Source organism: Eutrigla gurnardus, assembly GCF_963514095.1.
Source record: "Eutrigla gurnardus genome assembly, chromosome: 14".
NCBI lineage: Eukaryota > Metazoa > Chordata > Actinopteri > Perciformes > Triglidae > Eutrigla > Eutrigla gurnardus.
Genome location: NC_139937.1, coordinates 3,729,458 through 3,749,161, shown reverse-complemented (window position 1 = coordinate 3,749,161; position 19,704 = coordinate 3,729,458). Strand labels below are relative to the sequence as shown.

Genomic DNA, 19,704 nt, shown 5'->3' with positions numbered 1-19,704 from the left:
GCACACAATCCATCAGCTCTGCAATCAACGCGGCTCTTAATTGAGTGCATCATAACCGCAGATTTCAATCGGTGCTCCCATGAGGTAAATGAGAGCACTTTTCTCTCCAATCTAATCTGAGTCGAGGGGGAAACCGGTCAATTTATAGTCTGAGACAGAAGAATTAGCTGCAGGGCCGGAGCAGACTTAAAACTGTTACGTTCTCAGACGATTCCAAATGGAAAGTTGGAAAGTTTTCCAGTGGAGAAAGAGAATGAAATGACATTTTCACAGAGTATTATTAACCTTTGGCAAAATGATAGGCTCCGTCTGGTCCTATAGATCAATCAAACAGAGAGAGAGAGAGAGAGAGAGAGAGAGAGAGAGAGAGAGAGAGAGAGAGAGACCCCTGCAGAGTGAGTCACTCCTCTGTGGTCTGCTCCATGTCTGCTGAGGGAGAGCTAGCTCACTAGGGACAAATTAGCCACACAGGAGCACTGAGGCATCATGGGAAATTAATGATCAGGACCTCCAGGAAGTGAGCTAATGAGTCCTGGTGCCACACGGAAATGTGGTGCCCCACACACACACACACACACACACACATAAAAGAGAAAGGAAGAGAAGGAGGGGGTCCGTCTGCAGAAAGGAAATAGCCAAACATGCTGTTGCAGCAGCTAATAACACAAAGCTATCAATGTAACTTTGTCTGGATGAGTGATAGTGTTGGTGCTATAGTGATCTGTCTCTCTCTCTCACACACACACACACACACACACACACACACACACACACACACACACACACACACACACACACACACTAAAGAGAATGAGATAATTAGAGAGGACCACCAGTGGCTTTCACCCATGGAGGCGTAGTGATTACTGTCACTACACCCTCCCCTGGGGCGGCTGACAACAACCAGTGAATTAATACTTTAAACACACACACACACACACACACACACACACACACACACACACACACACACACACACACACCTCATGCAGCCAAATGTAGCTGAACTAAATGTGGATCTTGCAGGCGACTCAGAGGGGTGGCGTGACTCCCTGCCGTTTGATTAGCTTGTGTGTTGGGTACCTGAACGCACCGTTTCACAACGTGACCCAACTCAGAGCTATACAGCTATACAGTGACTAGCCTAGAAGCTAACGCTGGCAGTACGTTTAGGAGGGAGGAGGAAGTAGCAATGTAACTGATGGAGTACTTATGGCAAATACCCTGCAGAAGAGCTGCCTGTGGACTTCTCTCTGTCCTGGCAGAAGTTCAGATGAGTCTCACTGTCCAGCTCCAGGTGAGACAGGACTGGGCGTCCCTCAAAGACTGGAACAGTGACAGGCTGTCTCCCCACACCAGTCGGCGCACCTCTCCAGGATTTCACCTCGCACTGCACCATCGCACATCACCACACCCTTGTGCGCTGATTGGCCCAAAGTTTCCCCGGCACCGCCCTCGGTTCAGCGGATCCGCCCTTCCAGCGCCGCTCAGCCTGTTGCTGCCAAACCAGCTGGCAGTCTCACATCCTGACCCAGGACCGTGGACCCGAAGCCCCGACCTTTAAACTCAGGTTTGGTATCTTTTTTAAGTGCTTTTCAGGAAGAGCTCAAGAGCTCAAAAACCGACATGCGGACCTCGGGGGAACCCTCGAGAACTTTCACACCTCCGGCCCCGCATCCTGTGATTCAACCTGCTTTTTGAGTGACTTTTCAAACCCGTTTCCTTCCCTGCATCATGCGACCCCGCAGCAGCAGCACATGAGTGGGTGAAGCCCGGGGGAAAGTCGTCCACCAAGCCCCTCCGTCGGGGGTCACCCCTCCTCACCTGACCGCCCCTCCCCGCCGCCAGCATGGCGACAGCGGGACCTCTGCCCGCCTGGAAAGCCACGATTTTCTTCTTCAACTTAATCTCAGCCGCCGTGGCCAAACGACACGTCGTGTACTGGAACTCTACAAACACCAGGTGAGACCACACGATGACGGCGGGTTTATTTTATTTATTTATTTTTAGATTTGGTTCATTCCAGCATAGCGAGCGCAGCTGGTCTGAACTTGCTATTGCACAACGAGCAACGATGATTCCTGCTTAATGAGTCAAAGCTGCTGTTGGTTTAAAGAATCTGTGCTATGCGACCCAGATGGACGAGGAGCGGGTGTGATTCCCTGGAACTGTGCTCACCCAGAAAGCCAGGCCTGGACAGGTATTCAGATAAACGAGAAACCTGAGTGGCCTGAACTCACCTTTTAATCCTTCTATTGTTTTTTTCACTTTGTTGTATGATGTGAAGCACTCTGAGTCTTGTGTATGAAATGTGCTATACAAATAAAGTTGCCTTGCCTTGCCTTGCCTCGGCTTGGCCTCCTGCCGTTTATTATTCTGGTGTAACTGGCAGACGTAAAGGGTTGCTTCATGAGTGTTTGTCCCAGATCGCATTCTGAGGACACAGGCGTATATTATAGTCTAGTGTGTGTGTGTTGTGTGTGTGTGTGTGTGTGTGTGTGTGGAAAGAGCTGATCGGGCCATTAGCGAGGCAGTGAGGCTCACCTGCTGATCCAGGTGTTCCAGTCTGGCTAATTGAAGGGTTGAGGTGGGAGACCTGCAGTGCCGGTAGGGCTACCGCCCGAAATAACTCTCTCTCTTTCTTTCTTTCTTTCTTTCTCTCTCTCTCTCTCTCTCTCTCTCTCTCTCACCCACTTATTAAGGGACTCTTGCTCCCATAAGGCCTGAATCTCCAAACACTCTTTTAGATGAATGACCTTTTCTTTTTCTTTTTTTTAGTTAATAGCCGTTTGGCCACAGAGACCACTCCGTCAGTGCTGGTTTTGTCTTGAATTTTACATTTTGTGGACGCACGACTGTACAGATACGACTCCCGGCGGATGATTTGGCCCCAAAGGGCTCCTTTTGTCAGTTCTGCAGGACTCATCCCGTTCTGGACTCAGCTGAGGTTGTATCCGGTGTGTCCAGGCGGGTAAAAGCCCAGTCCTGTAATTGGGATCCGACAGAAATGTATTGGGGAGGGAAACCGAGGATTAGGAAGCACCTTCTTGTTTCCGAGGGATTCAAGGATGAATGGTCCTAGCCTGTGGCAGGGCCACACAGTCGGCTGCAACACCACACAATCACAATGCCATCAGCATCACGACGGAGGGTAACCCACTGTGGCAGAGAATCACTCTCATCAGCAACACCACCCAATCACAAAGCTATCAGCGGAGCCGTGATGTTGCACCCGCTCCACAGCCCCTTGGGTTTTACCGCTAGGACTCTTTTTCATTCCTCTCCTCTCCTCTCCTCACTCTTCATTACCTCCCTTGTTACATCCCGCTCTCCTTTTTTTTTTTTTTTTGTCTGCTCCCCCCCTCCTTCGCCCCCTTTATCTCTCACGGCTCCCTCATGGCCAGTGATGGATATTGGCAGTGTGATTAGTTGAGCCTCAGTCATTTTCCCATACCATATTTTCTATTAGCTATCAGCCAGCCAGGTTGTGCTGAGGCCTGTAAATGTGGCTTGGCGAGGGAAAAGGAGCACAGGGATATGAGAGCGAAGCTTCTGTTGGCGCCATGCTGCACTGCAGCGTCCAGTCTGGCCGATGCAGAGATTTTCAATATTACAGTATATTTGAGCAAATTTACTCAATATTGCGATGATATATTTACACAATGAGATTTATGATAATCCTACACAATAACTTGTGTTTTATTACAATATTTGGATATCCGAAATCTGAGTCTCATGTCACAATAACAATATAATATGTATGTGTTACGATATAACCTCTTCGGTCATTCATCCACAATATTATCAGTTTAACGTTTAGCGGTTTATTTTCTTAAAGCTGCTCCAATCTGTGTTGTTGTATAAACATGAGAACCGAACACTGGGTGATATGTGAACCCTCGCAGTGAATTATAATCTAACTTCCTGTCAGGGTTTTAGCATCTTTGAGCTCATTGTTTTGGTTTCAGAGTCAGCAGCTTTACCGATTTGATCCATAATCTACCTGGTCAACAACAAATGGCAGTTAGCAACTTGTGGAGCATCTAGCAGATAAAGAGCCCGATATTTCGGAGCAAATATTGTCTTCGTACAGAGTGAATTTTGAGCATCAGCTTGCCAGAAGCACTACCTTTAATGCTAATGAGGTTGTCTGCTAGGTGGGTAAACGGGCAACAATTAGCTGTAAGTTTACAAGCTAACATGCGGATGTTGTGTTTTTCCCTGTTCTCTGACACTGGAGAACCAGCTCACGACGTCGCACCAGAGCCTCAGCTCGTATATAACTCCACTGTAGCTGGTGACCAAAGCGGCGCCTCTTTAATACAGATGACTGAAGACATTCTCTGGCCATCACCTTTCTGTCGACGTCTAGATTTATGGTTTTAATGAAGCAGGGGCAGCCGAGTGGAGACTGAAGGGCCTTGTTGCTCCGCTCCTCACCGGCTAATGCGGCGGTAACAAAGGCTCGGTGAAGCACTTAAACTGGCACACATTTAGCACCCTCCAGATTGAGAAATGGAGCTCTGAAATGGAAGTGAGAGGCCGACCGCAGGGTCAGCGCTGGGCATCGTGGAATCAAGATACCCTGGCCTCTTCCATTGTGGGGCTCAAGTGGGTCCATTGCCCTTTTTTATAAATTATTTTATGAACAGCGCTTTACGATCGTTCTCTGTTTTATAACGGAGCGATAGTTCCTTTAGTAGAGGGGATATATTCTTTTTTGCTTCCCGGAGCAGTTAGAGGTTAGTAAAATATTAGAAGCAATGACTGTGTGTGTGTGTGTGTGTGTGTGTGTGTGTGTGTGTGTGTGTGTGTGTGTGTGTGTGTGTGTGTGTGTGCTGACGGTAAACCTCAGTTCTCCCGTGAGTCGCAAGCTCAGACTCGTTTATTGGTATATTCAGCCCCCTCCTCTGGACCAGGGTGTGCTTTAAAACCTGTTGGGCCAAATAAGTTGACCAGCCTATTTGCTGATACGACTGTCTGCGTTCACCCTCATGAATCTTAGAACCTGTCAGGAAGTTTACTCAGAGCGCCTCAACTTTTAAGGATTGAATCGCCTATTTTTCGTTGTTTTGCTAGAGATGGCTCAAAGAGACTTTCCCCACACATTCATGTGTTGCTCATACATCTTCAACAAGAATAAATGTCACCCAAACCTGTTCCTGGCTCACACCTCTACCATTCCCTCTTACATGGCAGCAGGCAAACTTGTTGCAACAGTTCCTCTGGATCACAGCTCAGGACTCTGCTGCCTCCTCTTCTCTTTCTTTCTTTTGCAGAGCGGCAGATTAGCCGGATGTCAATTACAGAAAAGGGTTTTACCTTTTTACACAGGCAGACGCTGTTAATAGGAATATTAAAAACTCCATTTCTCTCACCTGCGTCCCTATCTCGCTCACTCTGGTGCTCTGCAAGTTTGGGCACGGACCTTTTTAAAGCATTTAAACCGACACCAGAGCCCTCCGATCTCTCTCTCTCTCTCTCTCTCTCTCTCTCTCTCTCTCTCTCTCTCTCTCTCTCTCTCTCTCTCTCTCTCTCTCTTCCCCCGTCTGACAGAAGCTCAGGGCGAGCTCCGAGCCAGTGAAGCATGTTTAAACGGTGCGTGAGGAGATGAATATTTGTATTGGTTTTCTGTATCTTTATTGAAAGCAGCCCTCATAAGTCTTCTGTGTAATCTCTGCTCTGTTTATGCATCATTTCCCTTTGTGTGCACTCATGAATGATCTAGTTTAAATACCAGAGTAAATCACATTGTGCACACCATACCTTCACACACACACACACACACACATCTGATCTGGGAGCAGACACACATGCATTGTACAGTAAAGTGAAAGCAGACCGTGTTTGTAATTGCGTCTTGTCAGAGGAGATGATTGCACTTTGAGACTGATTTCATTTTTTATTTCTTTTTTATTATTCCTTCAGCAGCCGCTGTGTCTCTGTCCCTCCTCTGTGTGTGTGTGTGTGTGTGTGTGTGTGTGTGTGTGTGTGTGTGTGTGTGTGTGTGTGTGTGTGTGTGTGTGTGTGTGTGTGTGTGTGTGTGTGTATCTCTCCTCACTGTGTCTGTCTCGGTACTAATCTCTGTCTTCCCCTGGTAAATGATTAACATGGAGAACCTGGCTGAACTATAATCAACAAACCCACAGTGAGGTAATTACCACTTTATTCCCTGTCCTGCTAACAAAGCAATCTCTCTCTCCCTCCATGTCTCTATGTCTCTCTCTCTCTCCTCATCTGTCATCTAACTGTATCAGTGTCTCCTTTCGCTGTGTCAATGCCTATTGTCTCGCCCGCTGCTGTGCTGTGGTCTGCTGGTAGTTTGTGGGTGAGATTGTGTATCTTATCTGTCTCCTGTAAATGCTCTCTGTGTGCCTGTTTGTGGTATTGAGCGTATTATCTGGGAGGTAAACAGCGGACGAGTTAACTCTGTGTACATTCCAGCTTCTTCATCTCTGCCTGCAAACAGTGCAAGACCGTGATTCTTTTTTTTTTTTGATGTATGTGTGCCTGTGAGTTGACATTTTGGTGACATTGTTGTCAAGTTCACTGTGGAACAATGACTGTGTGTGTGTGTGTGTGTGTGTGTGTGTGTGTGTGTGTGTGTGTGTGTGTGTGTGTGTGTCCCGCTGGTCGGCGTTAAAGGGAACTCTTGTGTTTCCTTGAGAAGTACATGGAGTGTGATAAACTTCCGTTCTGGAAAAACAAACCCCAGAAAGGCAGCAGGAAGCCCCACCCTATTAAAACACACGTTTCAATTCATTTGTGATCTTGCACATGATTTGTGTGTTTTACAAGTTTTTCCCCCTCTGCGAGTAGTGAAAGTGGCTTTGACTGGGAAAAAAAGCTCTGAGTTCCGGCCAGCGGCGTGCGTCTGTGGGAACCTTCACCCACCGCGCTGCCGGCCTCCCGTCTAAATAGGTCATTGTTTGGTTTCCACTCGCTGGTTGAGTTTAGGTGTGACTGAAGTGTTCGAGGGAAAAAGGCGTGTTATTGCCCTTGGACCCCCCCCCCCCCCCCCCCCCTTTTCCCCTTTTTTTTTAAGGTGGGGCATGCAGATCGAGAGTTATGCAACTACGTCTTTTGCTCCAAAGTGTCACCCGGCCTCGTTATGTGAACTGAATGTTTGGAGATGAAGGCGACTGCAAACCGTGTGTGTGCATCTGTGTGAAATCACTAATCCTCCGTTTCACTGTTTAGCGTTATATCGTACCCAGGAGTGAAACCGACATAAAAGTTTTGTTGCAACAGAAATAATCTCTGCAACTGAATTGAAAGCAGAGCTGCACACACACATACACACACACACACACACACACACACACACACACACACACACACACACACACACACACACACACATACAGAGGGAGATTCAAGCACACTGTGTTGAAAATGAGGCTCGGGCGGAGGCCTAGCGGTGAGGATGTCTGTATTAAAATGGATCAGATAGTCACAGTGCAGCTCGGAGCCGTCGGAGCAGACATCGGTGTACAAGCATGAAAGGACGGCCGCTCTCTCCTCCTGGTCAGGATATTTAGTCAATCGATACCAATTTAACACCCAGATATTATCGCCGGCTCCTCGCATTATCGCCAGACTGCATATGGACCCGTCTCTTTTCCCAATTTCTCTCCCCGCGCCGCCCCCGTCGTCTCCCCGTACACACATGCATCAGTATCAGGCTGCATTACGCCGTAATAAGTTGCATCGTACGAAATGTTTCCAAGTGGCACGAACAGCTGCGGCATGAAATGAGTTTCGGCGTTTGCCTGCCGTTCAGGTTGGCACGGCGCAGCCTGGCCTTGGCACAAAATGGCTGCTGTGTGCCGTGTGTGTGAAGAGGGCGGTTTGGTGGTTTGGGGGTGGGGGTGTGGGGGTGCATTCATTCATCCATCCGTGGCACACAAAGAGCTGGCATTGTTGTAGGTGTCGGGCCAACCGGGTATTTCTCTTCGATGCACAAAACGGCAATTAAATTTGTGGCGTGAGAATATGTTCACTCAAAATGTGGGAAATACTGCCGACATAACCTTGACCAAAACAACACAATCTGCTGGTTGTTTAGCCAATCCGTGCGTTTAAGTAGTTCACTCTCACGCACAGGCAGGCAGGCAGACACACACACACACACACACACGCACACACACACAAGAGTACATAGAACCTCACACAATGCTCCTCCACTCGGCTCAGAAATCCTGCCAAGAGGCAACCTGGGAATTCCCTGAGACAGAAATTGAATTAGTATTGACCCAGGCGGAGCGAAAGGCTGCAGCAGCAACGTGGATTATTGTGCCATACATGTTCCTCCCTGCCAGGAGGACATGAGACCGCTTTGCCATCATACCACACAATGTTCAGGGGTGCTGCAGTCGCTCTGAAAGCTCTTTTCACTGTTGTTGTCCAAAGATAATGTTCACCTGCACAATAGTTTCATCTCAGAGAACTTGTACTGATTCCATGTGTCTGGATGTGAAGGACTCGAGGAGACCTGTGTAGCGACACGATGCATGAAGGTCTGCCTACGTGCAATAATTCACTCAAGTTTTGGTCACGACGCGAGTCCCGTCGTTGGCAGTCAGGAAGGACAGCAGTCTTCTACATTTTCTTTTTTTTAAAGCAAAACCCTCAAGGAGCTGGTCATGAATCTTTAAAAATCTGATTTCCATCCACGAGCCTCGGATTTGGAGACGCAGTGCTGAGGTGTCCATGTGAGAGACATAATTTCAGATGGTGTTTTATATCCGTATCTGGAAGTCTTTAAATGATGCAGCTCACCAGGACGTCTGATTGCAGTTTTAACCGTTCTTTATTCCAAATAGTGTCATTAATATCTAAAACTGTAGAGAATTAGTTGGATGATTTTTTTTTAAAGATTTGGCATTCTGCCATGGAGAATCGTATTGAAGGAGAAAGTATTTTGCTTTTAAAATCACTCAGAGGAGGAAAAGGAAACATCCATCTTCATTGATTATTGCCCCGGCGTCATGCTAGCACATATGTTGCCCCGCCATGTGCTCGTTGCAGTACAGCGTATCTGGACCGAGGTGGTGTTCAAGGCGTAGAGGACAGATGGGGGAGGCCGTCTTTACACCAGGACAAACTTTATGGACTAATAAACCTGCTCAAAGCACAGCTCCACTACACTTTATCTAGACATAACAAAGGGTTAGATAAAAATACGTGTGTGTGTGTGTGTGTGTGTGTGTGTGTGTGTGTGTGTGTGTGTGTGTGTGTGTGTGTGTGTGTGTGTTAGGGGTTGTATAACGTTTGCGTACGGCACCTTTTTTAGAAATGATCCTGCTGATCAGAATTGCCTTCTCATAAAAAGAGCTTCAAGTAACATTTTCTGTCAGCTATATTCCCAGTTCCTTAAAAAACAACAAAAAAACACCTTTCATCTGATGCTTTTGTGATTCCAGAGGAGGTGGATCACATGACATATGTGGAGGTATTGAAACTACCGTACGATTTTGCGGAGACTTTTCCACTGTGGAACGAAAACTAATATTATTTTGCCATTGCCTCCCAGAAGTATGGCGGCAAGGCCTACTTCCCAGCCCCCCAGTGATGTGAAACACACACACGCACATTCCTCTGTGTTTCTTTTTGGGCTGGCATACACGTTCCACACACACCACATGTGAATGCACACACTCCGTGCTTCCTTTTTCTCGTCGGCCCCCAGAGATTGTAAAAACATTAGGCCTGCAGTGGAGGGAGCCGGGGATGGAGAATACGTTAAGGAGAGGATGGTAGGGAAAGAGTCAACAGATTTCAACTCCCAAAACAGCTCAGGAAGGCCCCCAGGGATGGAGGGATGAGGTGAGAGGGAGAGAGGGAAGAAAGGATGTCAGCAGGAATTACTATCACTGTCACAAGCAGGCGTGAGGAGCAAGCCTCCCCCTCCTCCCCTCCCGCTGTAGCAACACACACACTCTGTGACGCAAGCTTGTATACAGGTGTGGTACAGAGACACACACTCTCTACCAATAGTAGCATCGCACGCGGCTGCTCGGACTCTGGGGAGAGTCAGAGTAGGAATCACACCCCATTTAGACCTGACACTGCTTTCTGCTGTGTGTGTGTGTGTGTGTGTGTGTGTGTGTGTGTGTGTGTGTGTGTGTGTGTGTGTGTGTGTGTGTGTGTGTGTGTGTGTGTGTGTGTGTGTGTGTGTGTGTGTGTGTGTGTGTGTGTGTGTGTGTGGACTGAGCATATTGTGTGTGGTATGCATGTTGTATAATAACAGAAGAGTCTCTTTACCTGAATGTAAGAAGAACAAATTATGAATGGAATGTGGTATCTTATTCAAACATGCCTGAGCTCAGATTTTTCAGAGGCTTACAGTAAGACGGTGAGGTGTGTGTGTGGGTGTGCGTGCTAGCGTAGTTGGATGTGTTATTTTAGTAGCAATAACCAGTACCACATGATGTGCAGTAATGCGCAGCGTGATCCCTGTCTCCTGGTAATCTCATGCTATTTTTTTCTTTCTGCTTCCTTGTTCTTTTTTTTTTTTGCCCTTCCTCCTCTTTTCTTTTTTTTCCCTCAACATTTTGTTTCAATCAAATCTTTTATTTATGAGTTCAAGGAATGTGTAGTTTTTGTTGTTCAGAAGTATAGTTCTTTGATCAACCGGGCAGCGGGTTGATTGCATGTGGTATTGCTTTGTGGGATGCTCAGATTGGCCGAGTACCATCTACTGACAATGTGCTGACATGCTAGTATGCAGAGAAGAACTACAAAAACCTACCTTTTATTTGGGGCTAACTTGATTAAATTGTGTTTTAAGTTCATTTTTTACAAATTCTTTTTAATGCAAGCTGTCAGTTTTTGATGAATTGCTCCCTGTCACTGTGTGTTTTGTTACATTCATCATAAATGATCAGATGGCTGTAATTCGCAGTCTGAGAGCATCCGTAGCGGTGCGAGTTCTGTTTGGCTGAATGGAAGAGGGGAAATAGCCTCGTCCCAAATCTCCATAGCTGTGGCCTTGTAGCGGGGGAACTCATGAATCTCATTGCTCTCCCATTCAGCTCCAAATAGAGTTCTCGTACGCGGCGCGCTTCTCAAAAACACTGGAGCAGAAAACTGCGTGTTTATGATTGTGGAATTAATCTGCGCCTTCTCCCAAAACGCCGTCCGGTGACAAACACCCAGTCATGAAAGTCAGAGAATACCTTACTCGCTACATTTTCTTTTCTCTTTTTTCCTTTGAGGAGGTTCCCTGATGGATTTTCTTTGAGAAAAGGAATATTGTTCAGAGCGGTGTTGTTCCTCATCAGAGCGAGATACTGAATACGTAAACCAGTGTTTCTTTTGTGGTATCTGCTCACTTTACTGTGACTTTGTGTTACTATGAAGAGAAAAGAAACGGCCCGCCCACGCCCTCCTGCCTGCACCGTCTGTGTGTCACCCTTGTGGTTTCGGGTCATTGTGGTTCACTACTTAAAGTCGCGACCAGTCATTTCTAATCCCAAATTAATCAGTTAATCCCGGTCCAGCGTCAGGCTGCCGTCTGCACCTCTCCTCTTGACCCTCACCACTTCCTTCACCTCTGCTCTTAACCCCCCCACTTCCCTCTTATCGGGTCTAAACCCTTCATCGGTGTTGTGGAACTCAAACGCTCTTTCTATGAAATCCAGTGGCATCCGGCCTTGAGGCAGAGACTGGCATCCAGTCACATCAGCCCAAATGTTAAAAACATGAATTTAATTTCACACACTGTAAAGCAATGGATAAACGAATGTACTGGAGCTGAATATGCTGTATTGAGTTTATAAATAATACACTTCTGGTAGCCTCAGAGCCAAATGGATAGATTTTTGTTCAAATGTCTCGATAATGTCCTCTCTAGTCTCTTTTTAACTGTTAGTTATTAGGCGTTAGTGTAAGTGTCCCACCTCGGGGTTGGAGGCGGGCAGGCGCCTGTGCGTGACTAGAACAGGACAAAGCTGGCTGCCCAGAGGGGGAATAAGGGGGACCTTCCATAGCCCCCGATGCACCCAGCGATATGAATCTGAACCGTTGTGACGGAGAAAGATGGAGAGGGAGAGAGAAGCATGGATCGGGCTGCGAGGGAGGGAGCGGGGGCCAGTTCAGGCTCCTGGGATTCCAAAGCAGTGACCGTGAAAGTGCTTGGATAAACAGAGAAAAAGACGGAGACGGGGGAGGGAGGGTGAGCGAAGTGGGTGAAACGGTGGAGGAAGAAGCAACGGAGGAAAGAGAGGACGAGAAGGTGTCGGCATGCTGATGGGGGAGGGGGAGGGGGTGAGACATGCTGGAGATGGGTGAAAGAAAGCAGATGGGAGTGAAACCAAGTCTGGAAGTTTTTTTAAATAACTTCACTGGGAGTCGGAGGGACGGAGAGCAGTCAGCTGACTCTATTTACTCCTTAACTCGTGTGCTTCTCCCATCTCTCTCCATCTTCTCCTTTCCTCTCCTTCCCTCTGTTTAAATAATTCAGGTCTGTTGGCTGTATTGGAGTAGGTTTCCTTGACACGTGTGTGTGTGTGTGTGTGTGTGTGTGTGTGTGTGTGTGTGTGTGTGTGTGTGTGTGTGTGTGTGTGTGTGTGTGTGTGTGTGTGTGTGTGTGTGTGTGTGTGTGTGTGAGACTCACCTAAGGACAGCTCCAGCCTCCAACTGGCCACCTCTCCACTAACAACCCGGCAAATAATCAGACGCAGAGGGAAAACTTTAGGAAAAGCACACCTGGGATGAATCCCGTATGTTGCCTATCCAGCATCGACCTTCACAACGTGGAGGGAGACAAGAAAACCAAGTGCAGAATGTGGGAAAGAGAGTGTCTACGGCATCAGAAGTGTGACCCACTTAGTAAATGATGGATTCTCAAAGCCAAGTCTGATTTATTGGCCGAGCGTGTTTGCCTTGTGAGCACCCTTTTCACTACAGCCAAGGGCTCTTTAACCCACTTACACAGGTGGGCCTTTAGACATAAGTGTTAAGTATAGTTAATATAATGGATGAGGGGCCTCTGTAAAATAAGGAATGAGAACATACAATATATATTTTTAAAAGAAATCAAGACAAAACTACATTGTGCTATGTTTAAGAGTTTTTATTATGTGTCTCGCGGAAACAGAACTTCACATCATAATTACAAGCGCTGCTAAAAAGACGGCTCCTCTTTGGATGCCAATTAGCAGCGTTTGTTGTGTATCAAAGAAGTCTGGCGAGCCGCACTTTAATTTGGGTTTGTTAAGCTTTGTAATGGAAAGTGCCGGATTCGTCTTTGCACAACATTGTAAAAAAAAGAAAACTATGCGTGATTTGACGGGAAAATAAAACTGGAAATCCACAACAACATGCAGACGCAGACATAAACACATGAGCTGTACCAAAAAGACCAGAGATGACGAGCCAAAATAAACCAACGCAGGTTGGCAATTTATAATTATTTTTATTTTTGATTAATCTGATTGTTTGGCATATGATAGGGATGCTTTTAATTAACCGTTAGCAGACAATATGTATTTAATTCATATTAAATTAATTAAATTAAAAATATATATTTTTTTTAAATGATAGCCAGTCCACCTGAAAGTTGAGCCCACCTTGAATGGGCCTGGGCCTGTTGTGCTGCTAGCTTCGGGGCTAACCCCCTTCACTTTAATCAGCAGGCAGCAAGCAAGACGGATAGCATGATCATACCTGGAAACTAGTCACCTTTCGGCGAAATTTGCCATTTTTAACCAAAAGTAGGTCATCTATGTGAATCGTGTAGATCCGAAGAGGGTTTTTTTGCACAGAAAATGGCGGCCAGTCGAGTCAAAATATGCCGTGAACCGGATCGTTTATGTAGAACTTTGTTTGCCCAACAGTGTCTGCGTTTAGATAGCACCTCGGCTTTGTGAAAGGAGTGAGACGTCCCTTGCCATGTGACATAATCAATGTGCGTCGGAAATCCTCGGCGGTTCGGAGCATTTACAAAGTACGAGGAGACGGAGGTAACGTTAAACCTTTTGACTTGTCCAGGCCAAAAGGTTGAAAAAAGCCAGCCACAGCTCCCCACTAGACCAGTTTGAAGTTAATTTTAAGTTTCATACACTCCAGGCACACTTAAACCATTTCAAAACTAGTGTTAAAAAATGTGTCCTTTTCCACCTGAAGAAAATTTTGTCTTTTCCCTTCATTTTTTTCTTGGAGTTCACCAGAATGTTTAATTTACATGTTAAAATCACAAAATTTGGCTTGGGGTGGGGAGATGCTCCAGACCCCCTACAACGGTTTAGTTTGTCACCTATTTCAGCCCTCATGAGTTTGCAGGTATGTATTATATTGAGCAACACACAGGAAGTTGGCAGGGAGTTGTAGCATTAATTCACCAACAAATAAACTGTACTGTACCTTCACTTACTAACGTTACTCCGGACTTGCAGTACACGGTCTTAAACCCTGACTGTAATGTTGTACCAGGCAGACACACAGCTGTCAACCTTGCAGCTAAATTAATTGATGCGGTGGAGACGTACAGGGAAAGCGGCTACATGTGTCCATGACAACGCATGCAACAATGCTGCTAACGTAACGGCTGCTAACGTAACGGCTGCTAACGTAACTCTAAATTAGCTTCCCGTGTGTATGAAATGACCCAGAACCCAAGGTGACATCTTTGTGAACTTTTTATATTGTCATTAGTGTACATCCCAAAAATATTCAATCGCAACGGATATGAAACAGAAAAAAACTGTAACTAAAATATTTTTTTATTATATATTTTTTCCATTGAGCAAAAACAACAGATTCAGTGTTAAACGTACAGATACAGTAAATGATTCTACGGTCTAAAAACCAATAGTCTAATACTCCTGTCTCAGTTTTTTATATTTTGTAATATTATATTTTTTTCCCAGTACCCCTTCGGCCGTACATCACCTGGACCATTGGCATAAACCCAGTATGAGCAACCTTCATGTAAGTGTTATTGACAAAGTTACCATTAATTTGACAACACCCTTTATTTAGCCAGACTTATCTGCTCCGACACTGTGCAAAGCTGAAGGGCCCAAACAGCAGAGTTGGCACATAAACAGGAGATAAATGATGTTGACACAGTGGATCAGCCCAGCTGCCACTTGGTAGCAACACGCTTTGATAGATTTCATAAATAGTTTGAATCATGGCTTTTTGTGTCCACCCATCACCGCTGTCCCCCCCCCCCCCCCCCCCTCCTCCGTCTGTCCTGTCAGTGTCTGAGCGCTGAGGTACTGTGGCTATATTCAGGTTTATGTATCCCAGCCTGGCACCTGTACAGATCAGCCCTGTATTTACTCTGCAGCTCCATTTAGACTGCAGAAACATGGAGAGCACTCATTACTCTGAGGTTTAGACTGTCCGACGAGGGATGCAGGGGGAAAAAAAGACGCATGGAGCGAAGGATGGATGGGTGGGGCCATTGGTTTGGCATCAATCCCAGCTCCGGATTGGTTGTTGTCCCGGCAACGGCACGACTGACCTTATTTACCCCCTTCGCACACCCCTCGCCGTACGTGCGCTCCACTCGCCCGTGCTCAATTCTTTTGCTGTGCACATTCCCCGTCACTCTCCTCCGTGTGAAGCCGAAACTCTTCTTCTCGTGCCCTTTTCTTCCCCTCCCGCTCCACTTAGGAGAGTGGCTACCTCCAGGCGGAGCAGGTGAGAGAGAGTCGGGTCCGAACACTTATAGCTGCTGCCGTGCTAGTAGCCATGGTGAGGCAACATTTTCCAGTGTTTTTGGTCAAACGGCGAATAAGGGAAAGGGGAAAAAAAGGAGCCGTAGACTGCGAGACTGCACTCTTGTCCATTTATATTGTGGACGGTAATTTCATACCTCGCCAGAAAAGTCGCTGGAAAGCTTATTTTTAGGATCAGACTAGACCACACATGGAGAGCACTGCCTATGCATGACAGCGCTCCTCCGTCACGAAGGGGGGCGACGGCTTCTGCAGACCTGCAGCCGTATCAAAGCGGTTCCGATGGATTGGTTTCCATACTGATGGGTCCTGAATCATGCGATTTTCCTCAGCTCTGACTGGCCGTGAGCCAAACATCCTGTTTTGGTGCTGAGTCCCACAGAAAGGACACACACACACAGACACAGCGGAGGGCCGGTGCCGTAACAGGCAGAAAATAGGGTCTGTCTTTACCTGAGGCTGAAAACCCCTCAGGGCCTGAAGCAGCAGGTGTGCGTGTTTGAGGGTCCATGAGGCGGCCTGCTGATCCACACAGTTTGAACGCCTGGTGCCTCGTGGTCATTTAATGGGGCCTGCAGGGTAAAAAAAGTGCAACCAATCACTTCATCTAGGCTATTGTATACACCCACAGTCGCCAATGCCTATGCACCAAATTCATATTGATGTAAAATACTGTGCAATGCATCTGTGCATTTGTGAGCTTGTCCTAGAGGAAGCGCTTCCCCTAAGCCACCCAGATCTTAATGCATGTCAATATAATGTGTGTGTGTGTGTGTGTGTGTGTGTGTGTGTGTGTGTGTGTGTGTGTGTGTGTGTGTGTGTGTGTGTGTGTGTGTGTGTGTGCTGGAAAGCAAAAGGTCTGGCATAGCGGGGAGGAACACTTCCTGTTGACCTTGGAGGAAACACACACACAAAAACACTCTCTCTCACACACACACACACACACACACACACACACACACACATGCTCATGTAGGCGTACCAAACAGGAAGGAGTAGACAAGAGCAATAGCTTGCTCCCCTTAAGTCCCTCTTTCCTCTCGGCCCCAGTTTGATGACGCAAACAATCCGAAGAGGCGGTGTCTTCAGAGCGTTGTGGGTGCAAGGTTGGAGGGGGGAGATTTTCCTGCCAGCTGGGCAGGCAGGATGGGGGGGGGGGGGGGGGCAGATGGTCAGAGATGGGGGGTGAAGTCCTTGTTTGTGCGCGTTGAGGGGAGTAAGCACCAGGTTAGACACAACATTGGTGTTTAGGCTTTGGACACAGCGTGGCTTTGTGTGGGGGAGTAGAGGGGGGGCGGCTCATAGAGGGGGAGGATTGTCCTGATTCTGCTCGGCTTTCATCCACACGGAGAAAAGCAGCAGAGGAGAAAAACGTTTGAGTAGATGAAGCACTACAGGTGTAACGACTCCTTCTCTTTCTTCTCCTGATGATGGGCTGGCCCGCGGAGCCGGAGGTCACCCAGGCCTCGGAGACTTCAAGAGAGAATTCTCTCTTTGGTCTTGCCTTGTTACCTCTTTCCTTCTCTTCTGTCTTTGGGCTCTTTTTGTCATAAACTTCTCTCATACTTCCCATCAATTATTCCCCCACATTACAACGCTGTTTTGTTTTTCCACCATGAAAGACTTAGTCTGGTTTTATTCACCTGCCCAGCATGGACATGTTTAGGTGTGTTAGTATTTCTCCTGTTCCTCTCTAGTCAGACCTGTGTGGAGAAATGTTACCTCAATAAGTTACCTGTTGTTACCAAAAGGTGGCTCTGTAGAAATCCTTAGTTAAGCTATGGCTGGTCGTGTAACGTGTTTGCCACTATACCAGTTAACTCTGTTGTTAACGGACAATCATTTTAAATGAAAAAGGTTCTCCCTCCTCTTAAAGGTAAGCCGGGACCTTTTGTGTCAAAGTTCACCAGAATTAAACTCCATAGAAGAGCTCTGCACAGATTTACTTTGTCTCAGCAACCAAAGCCACTAATCGCAGCAATCCCTTTTACATGAATATATTTCAGTCTTATGTTCGGACATCAAAAACACTGGTGTGGCTGGTCCACTGTGATGGTTTAACCAAACACAACCGTGACACCCAGAACAAGGTGTGTGTCCAAATTGACATTGTGTATCACATGTTCAGAACTGAACAAAACAACGCCGTTTCACAAAGTCATCCTCCGAGACTGCACCAAAGACATGTTGCTCCAGCGCCCGCCGTCGAGGCTGCAGCTGCGTCATGCTAGTGACCACAGCGTGCTGTGCCCAGTCAGCACAGTTGGCCATCGCCCCGCTGTGATCCACCACGGAGGAACCGAGGCTCCACGAGCTCTTCGGCCTCCCGTCGTCACTCCGAGACACCAGCAGACTTTTACTTGTTCCATCAGGGCGTCAAAGTGTTTATTAGAAGTCCGACACCTACACGTACAGCGTGAGTATGTTATCAGCTTTTTCATTGTAGGGTATGTGTAGCGCCTGTGTTGATGTGCGGCACATGCGTTAAGTGCTGCGTGTCTTCAGTATGCATAGTACACAGCTGCTCTGCGTGATCGAGGATCTGCTCTGTATTCCTGAAGCTGTGTTGTGGGATTGTTGCTCCTTTAATTATTCTCTCATATTAAAGGATCAAAGATCTCTGCCACAGACAACCCCCTGCATTTCATTATGGCTGCACACACACACTCACCTACACACACACGTGTGTGTGTGTGAGAGAGAGAGAGTGTGTTTTAACGTGGACACACTGGGAGGACTCAGTTATCTTCAATTTTTGAATTTTGAATGTGATTTCCTGTAATTATAAAAAGGATAAATGCTCTCCTTTTCAAGTTCTCCATTGAAGAGCGCAGCGTGTTGCGTTTGATTCGGCTCCTCGGTGAGACTTTTCTTTATCAACCAAGAGCTTGCACCATTCCTCAGAAGGCTGTCGCCAATCGCCCTCCGGCGTGAGGGATGTTTTATTCTCCTGAAGTACTTTCATGTGTGTGTGTGTGTGTGTGTGTGTGTGTGTGTGTGTGTGTGTGTGTGTGTGTGTGTGTGTGTGTGTGTGTGTGTGTGTGTGTGTGTGTGTGTGTGTGTGTGTGTGTGTGTGTGTGTGTGTGTGTGTGTGTGTGTGTGTGCTGCTCTGTGTCTTTGCCCTCTCCCCTCTGCTCCAGGACCAAACCCATCCTCTCCTCCTCCTTCCAGAGGAGTCTCTCCCGCTGATAGGCTGCTCCAGCACTTACACCCACGGCCCTTGGGTGCTCCCATGATGCCCCTGCACTGTCACAGTGGCTGCATGGTGGCTGGCAGGGCGGCAGGATGCTGGGTGCAATTATGGCGTACTGAAGAAGCCTAGCAGGGCCAGAGAGAGGGAACGGGGAGGAAGGAGGGGAAGAGGATAGAAAGACTGACAGTTTGACGTCAGTAGAGCACACCGTCTCTGTAATTGCTGGCGTGCGTAGGGTGCAGGCCAAGGTTTGAGGTGTGTGTGTGTGTGTGTGTGTGTGTGTGTGTGTGGTAATGTAGGATAGAGGGGGGAGATTAGGAGGGAGGACAGGGTGAGATTCAACCTCTAAAGCAATAGATGGGGAATGAGTGCCTGTCATCCAAAGTGGGGAAAGACGAGGGAAGGAGAGGAAGAGGGTGAGGAGGAATGCAGATGGGCGGATGGGGGGGGGGGCTTGAGGTGAATGACATGTATAGCGGGGGGTGCAGCGTGTTGATACAGCACACATCTATTATTACATACACACTGCACATACGCCCGCTCAGTCTCACACACACACACACACAAACCACAGCTGGTGCACCTAAGTAAACATGTCTTCGCCTCGGAGAAGCCTCAGAAAGCACCACAGGTAGTATGAAGAGTAAACGGGCTGGTGTGTGTGTTGTGTGTTGTGTGTGTGTGTGTGTGTGTGTGTGTGTGTGTGTGCACCCTAACACACTGGCTTATGTGCTTTTGTGTTCCCTTAAGCAGACAATCAAGTTCCTTTGTTGGGCTGTAATTAGCACACACAGGTAATAGAGCTATCGGGACGTGGCC

At 47.3% G+C, this 19,704-nt stretch overlaps 1 protein-coding gene across 3 annotated transcripts in view; it reads left to right on the top strand.

The window, feature by feature from the left end:
- Positions 1-1,497: 1,497 nt before the first annotated feature.
- efna4 (ephrin A4) overlaps positions 1,498-19,704 on the top strand; it is a 31,229-nt gene continuing 13,022 nt past the window's right edge. The window contains exon 1 of one of the 3 annotated variants that reach the window (XM_084027135.1): positions 1,498-1,962. In XM_084027135.1, the coding sequence (XP_083883261.1) occupies positions 1,850-1,962 (113 nt within the window). In that variant the 5' untranslated portion in view covers positions 1,498-1,849. Of the gene's footprint in view, positions 1,963-14,895; positions 14,935-19,704 lie in introns of those variants that run through there. The other 2 variants (XM_084027134.1, XM_084027136.1) reach the window with 2 other exon arrangements.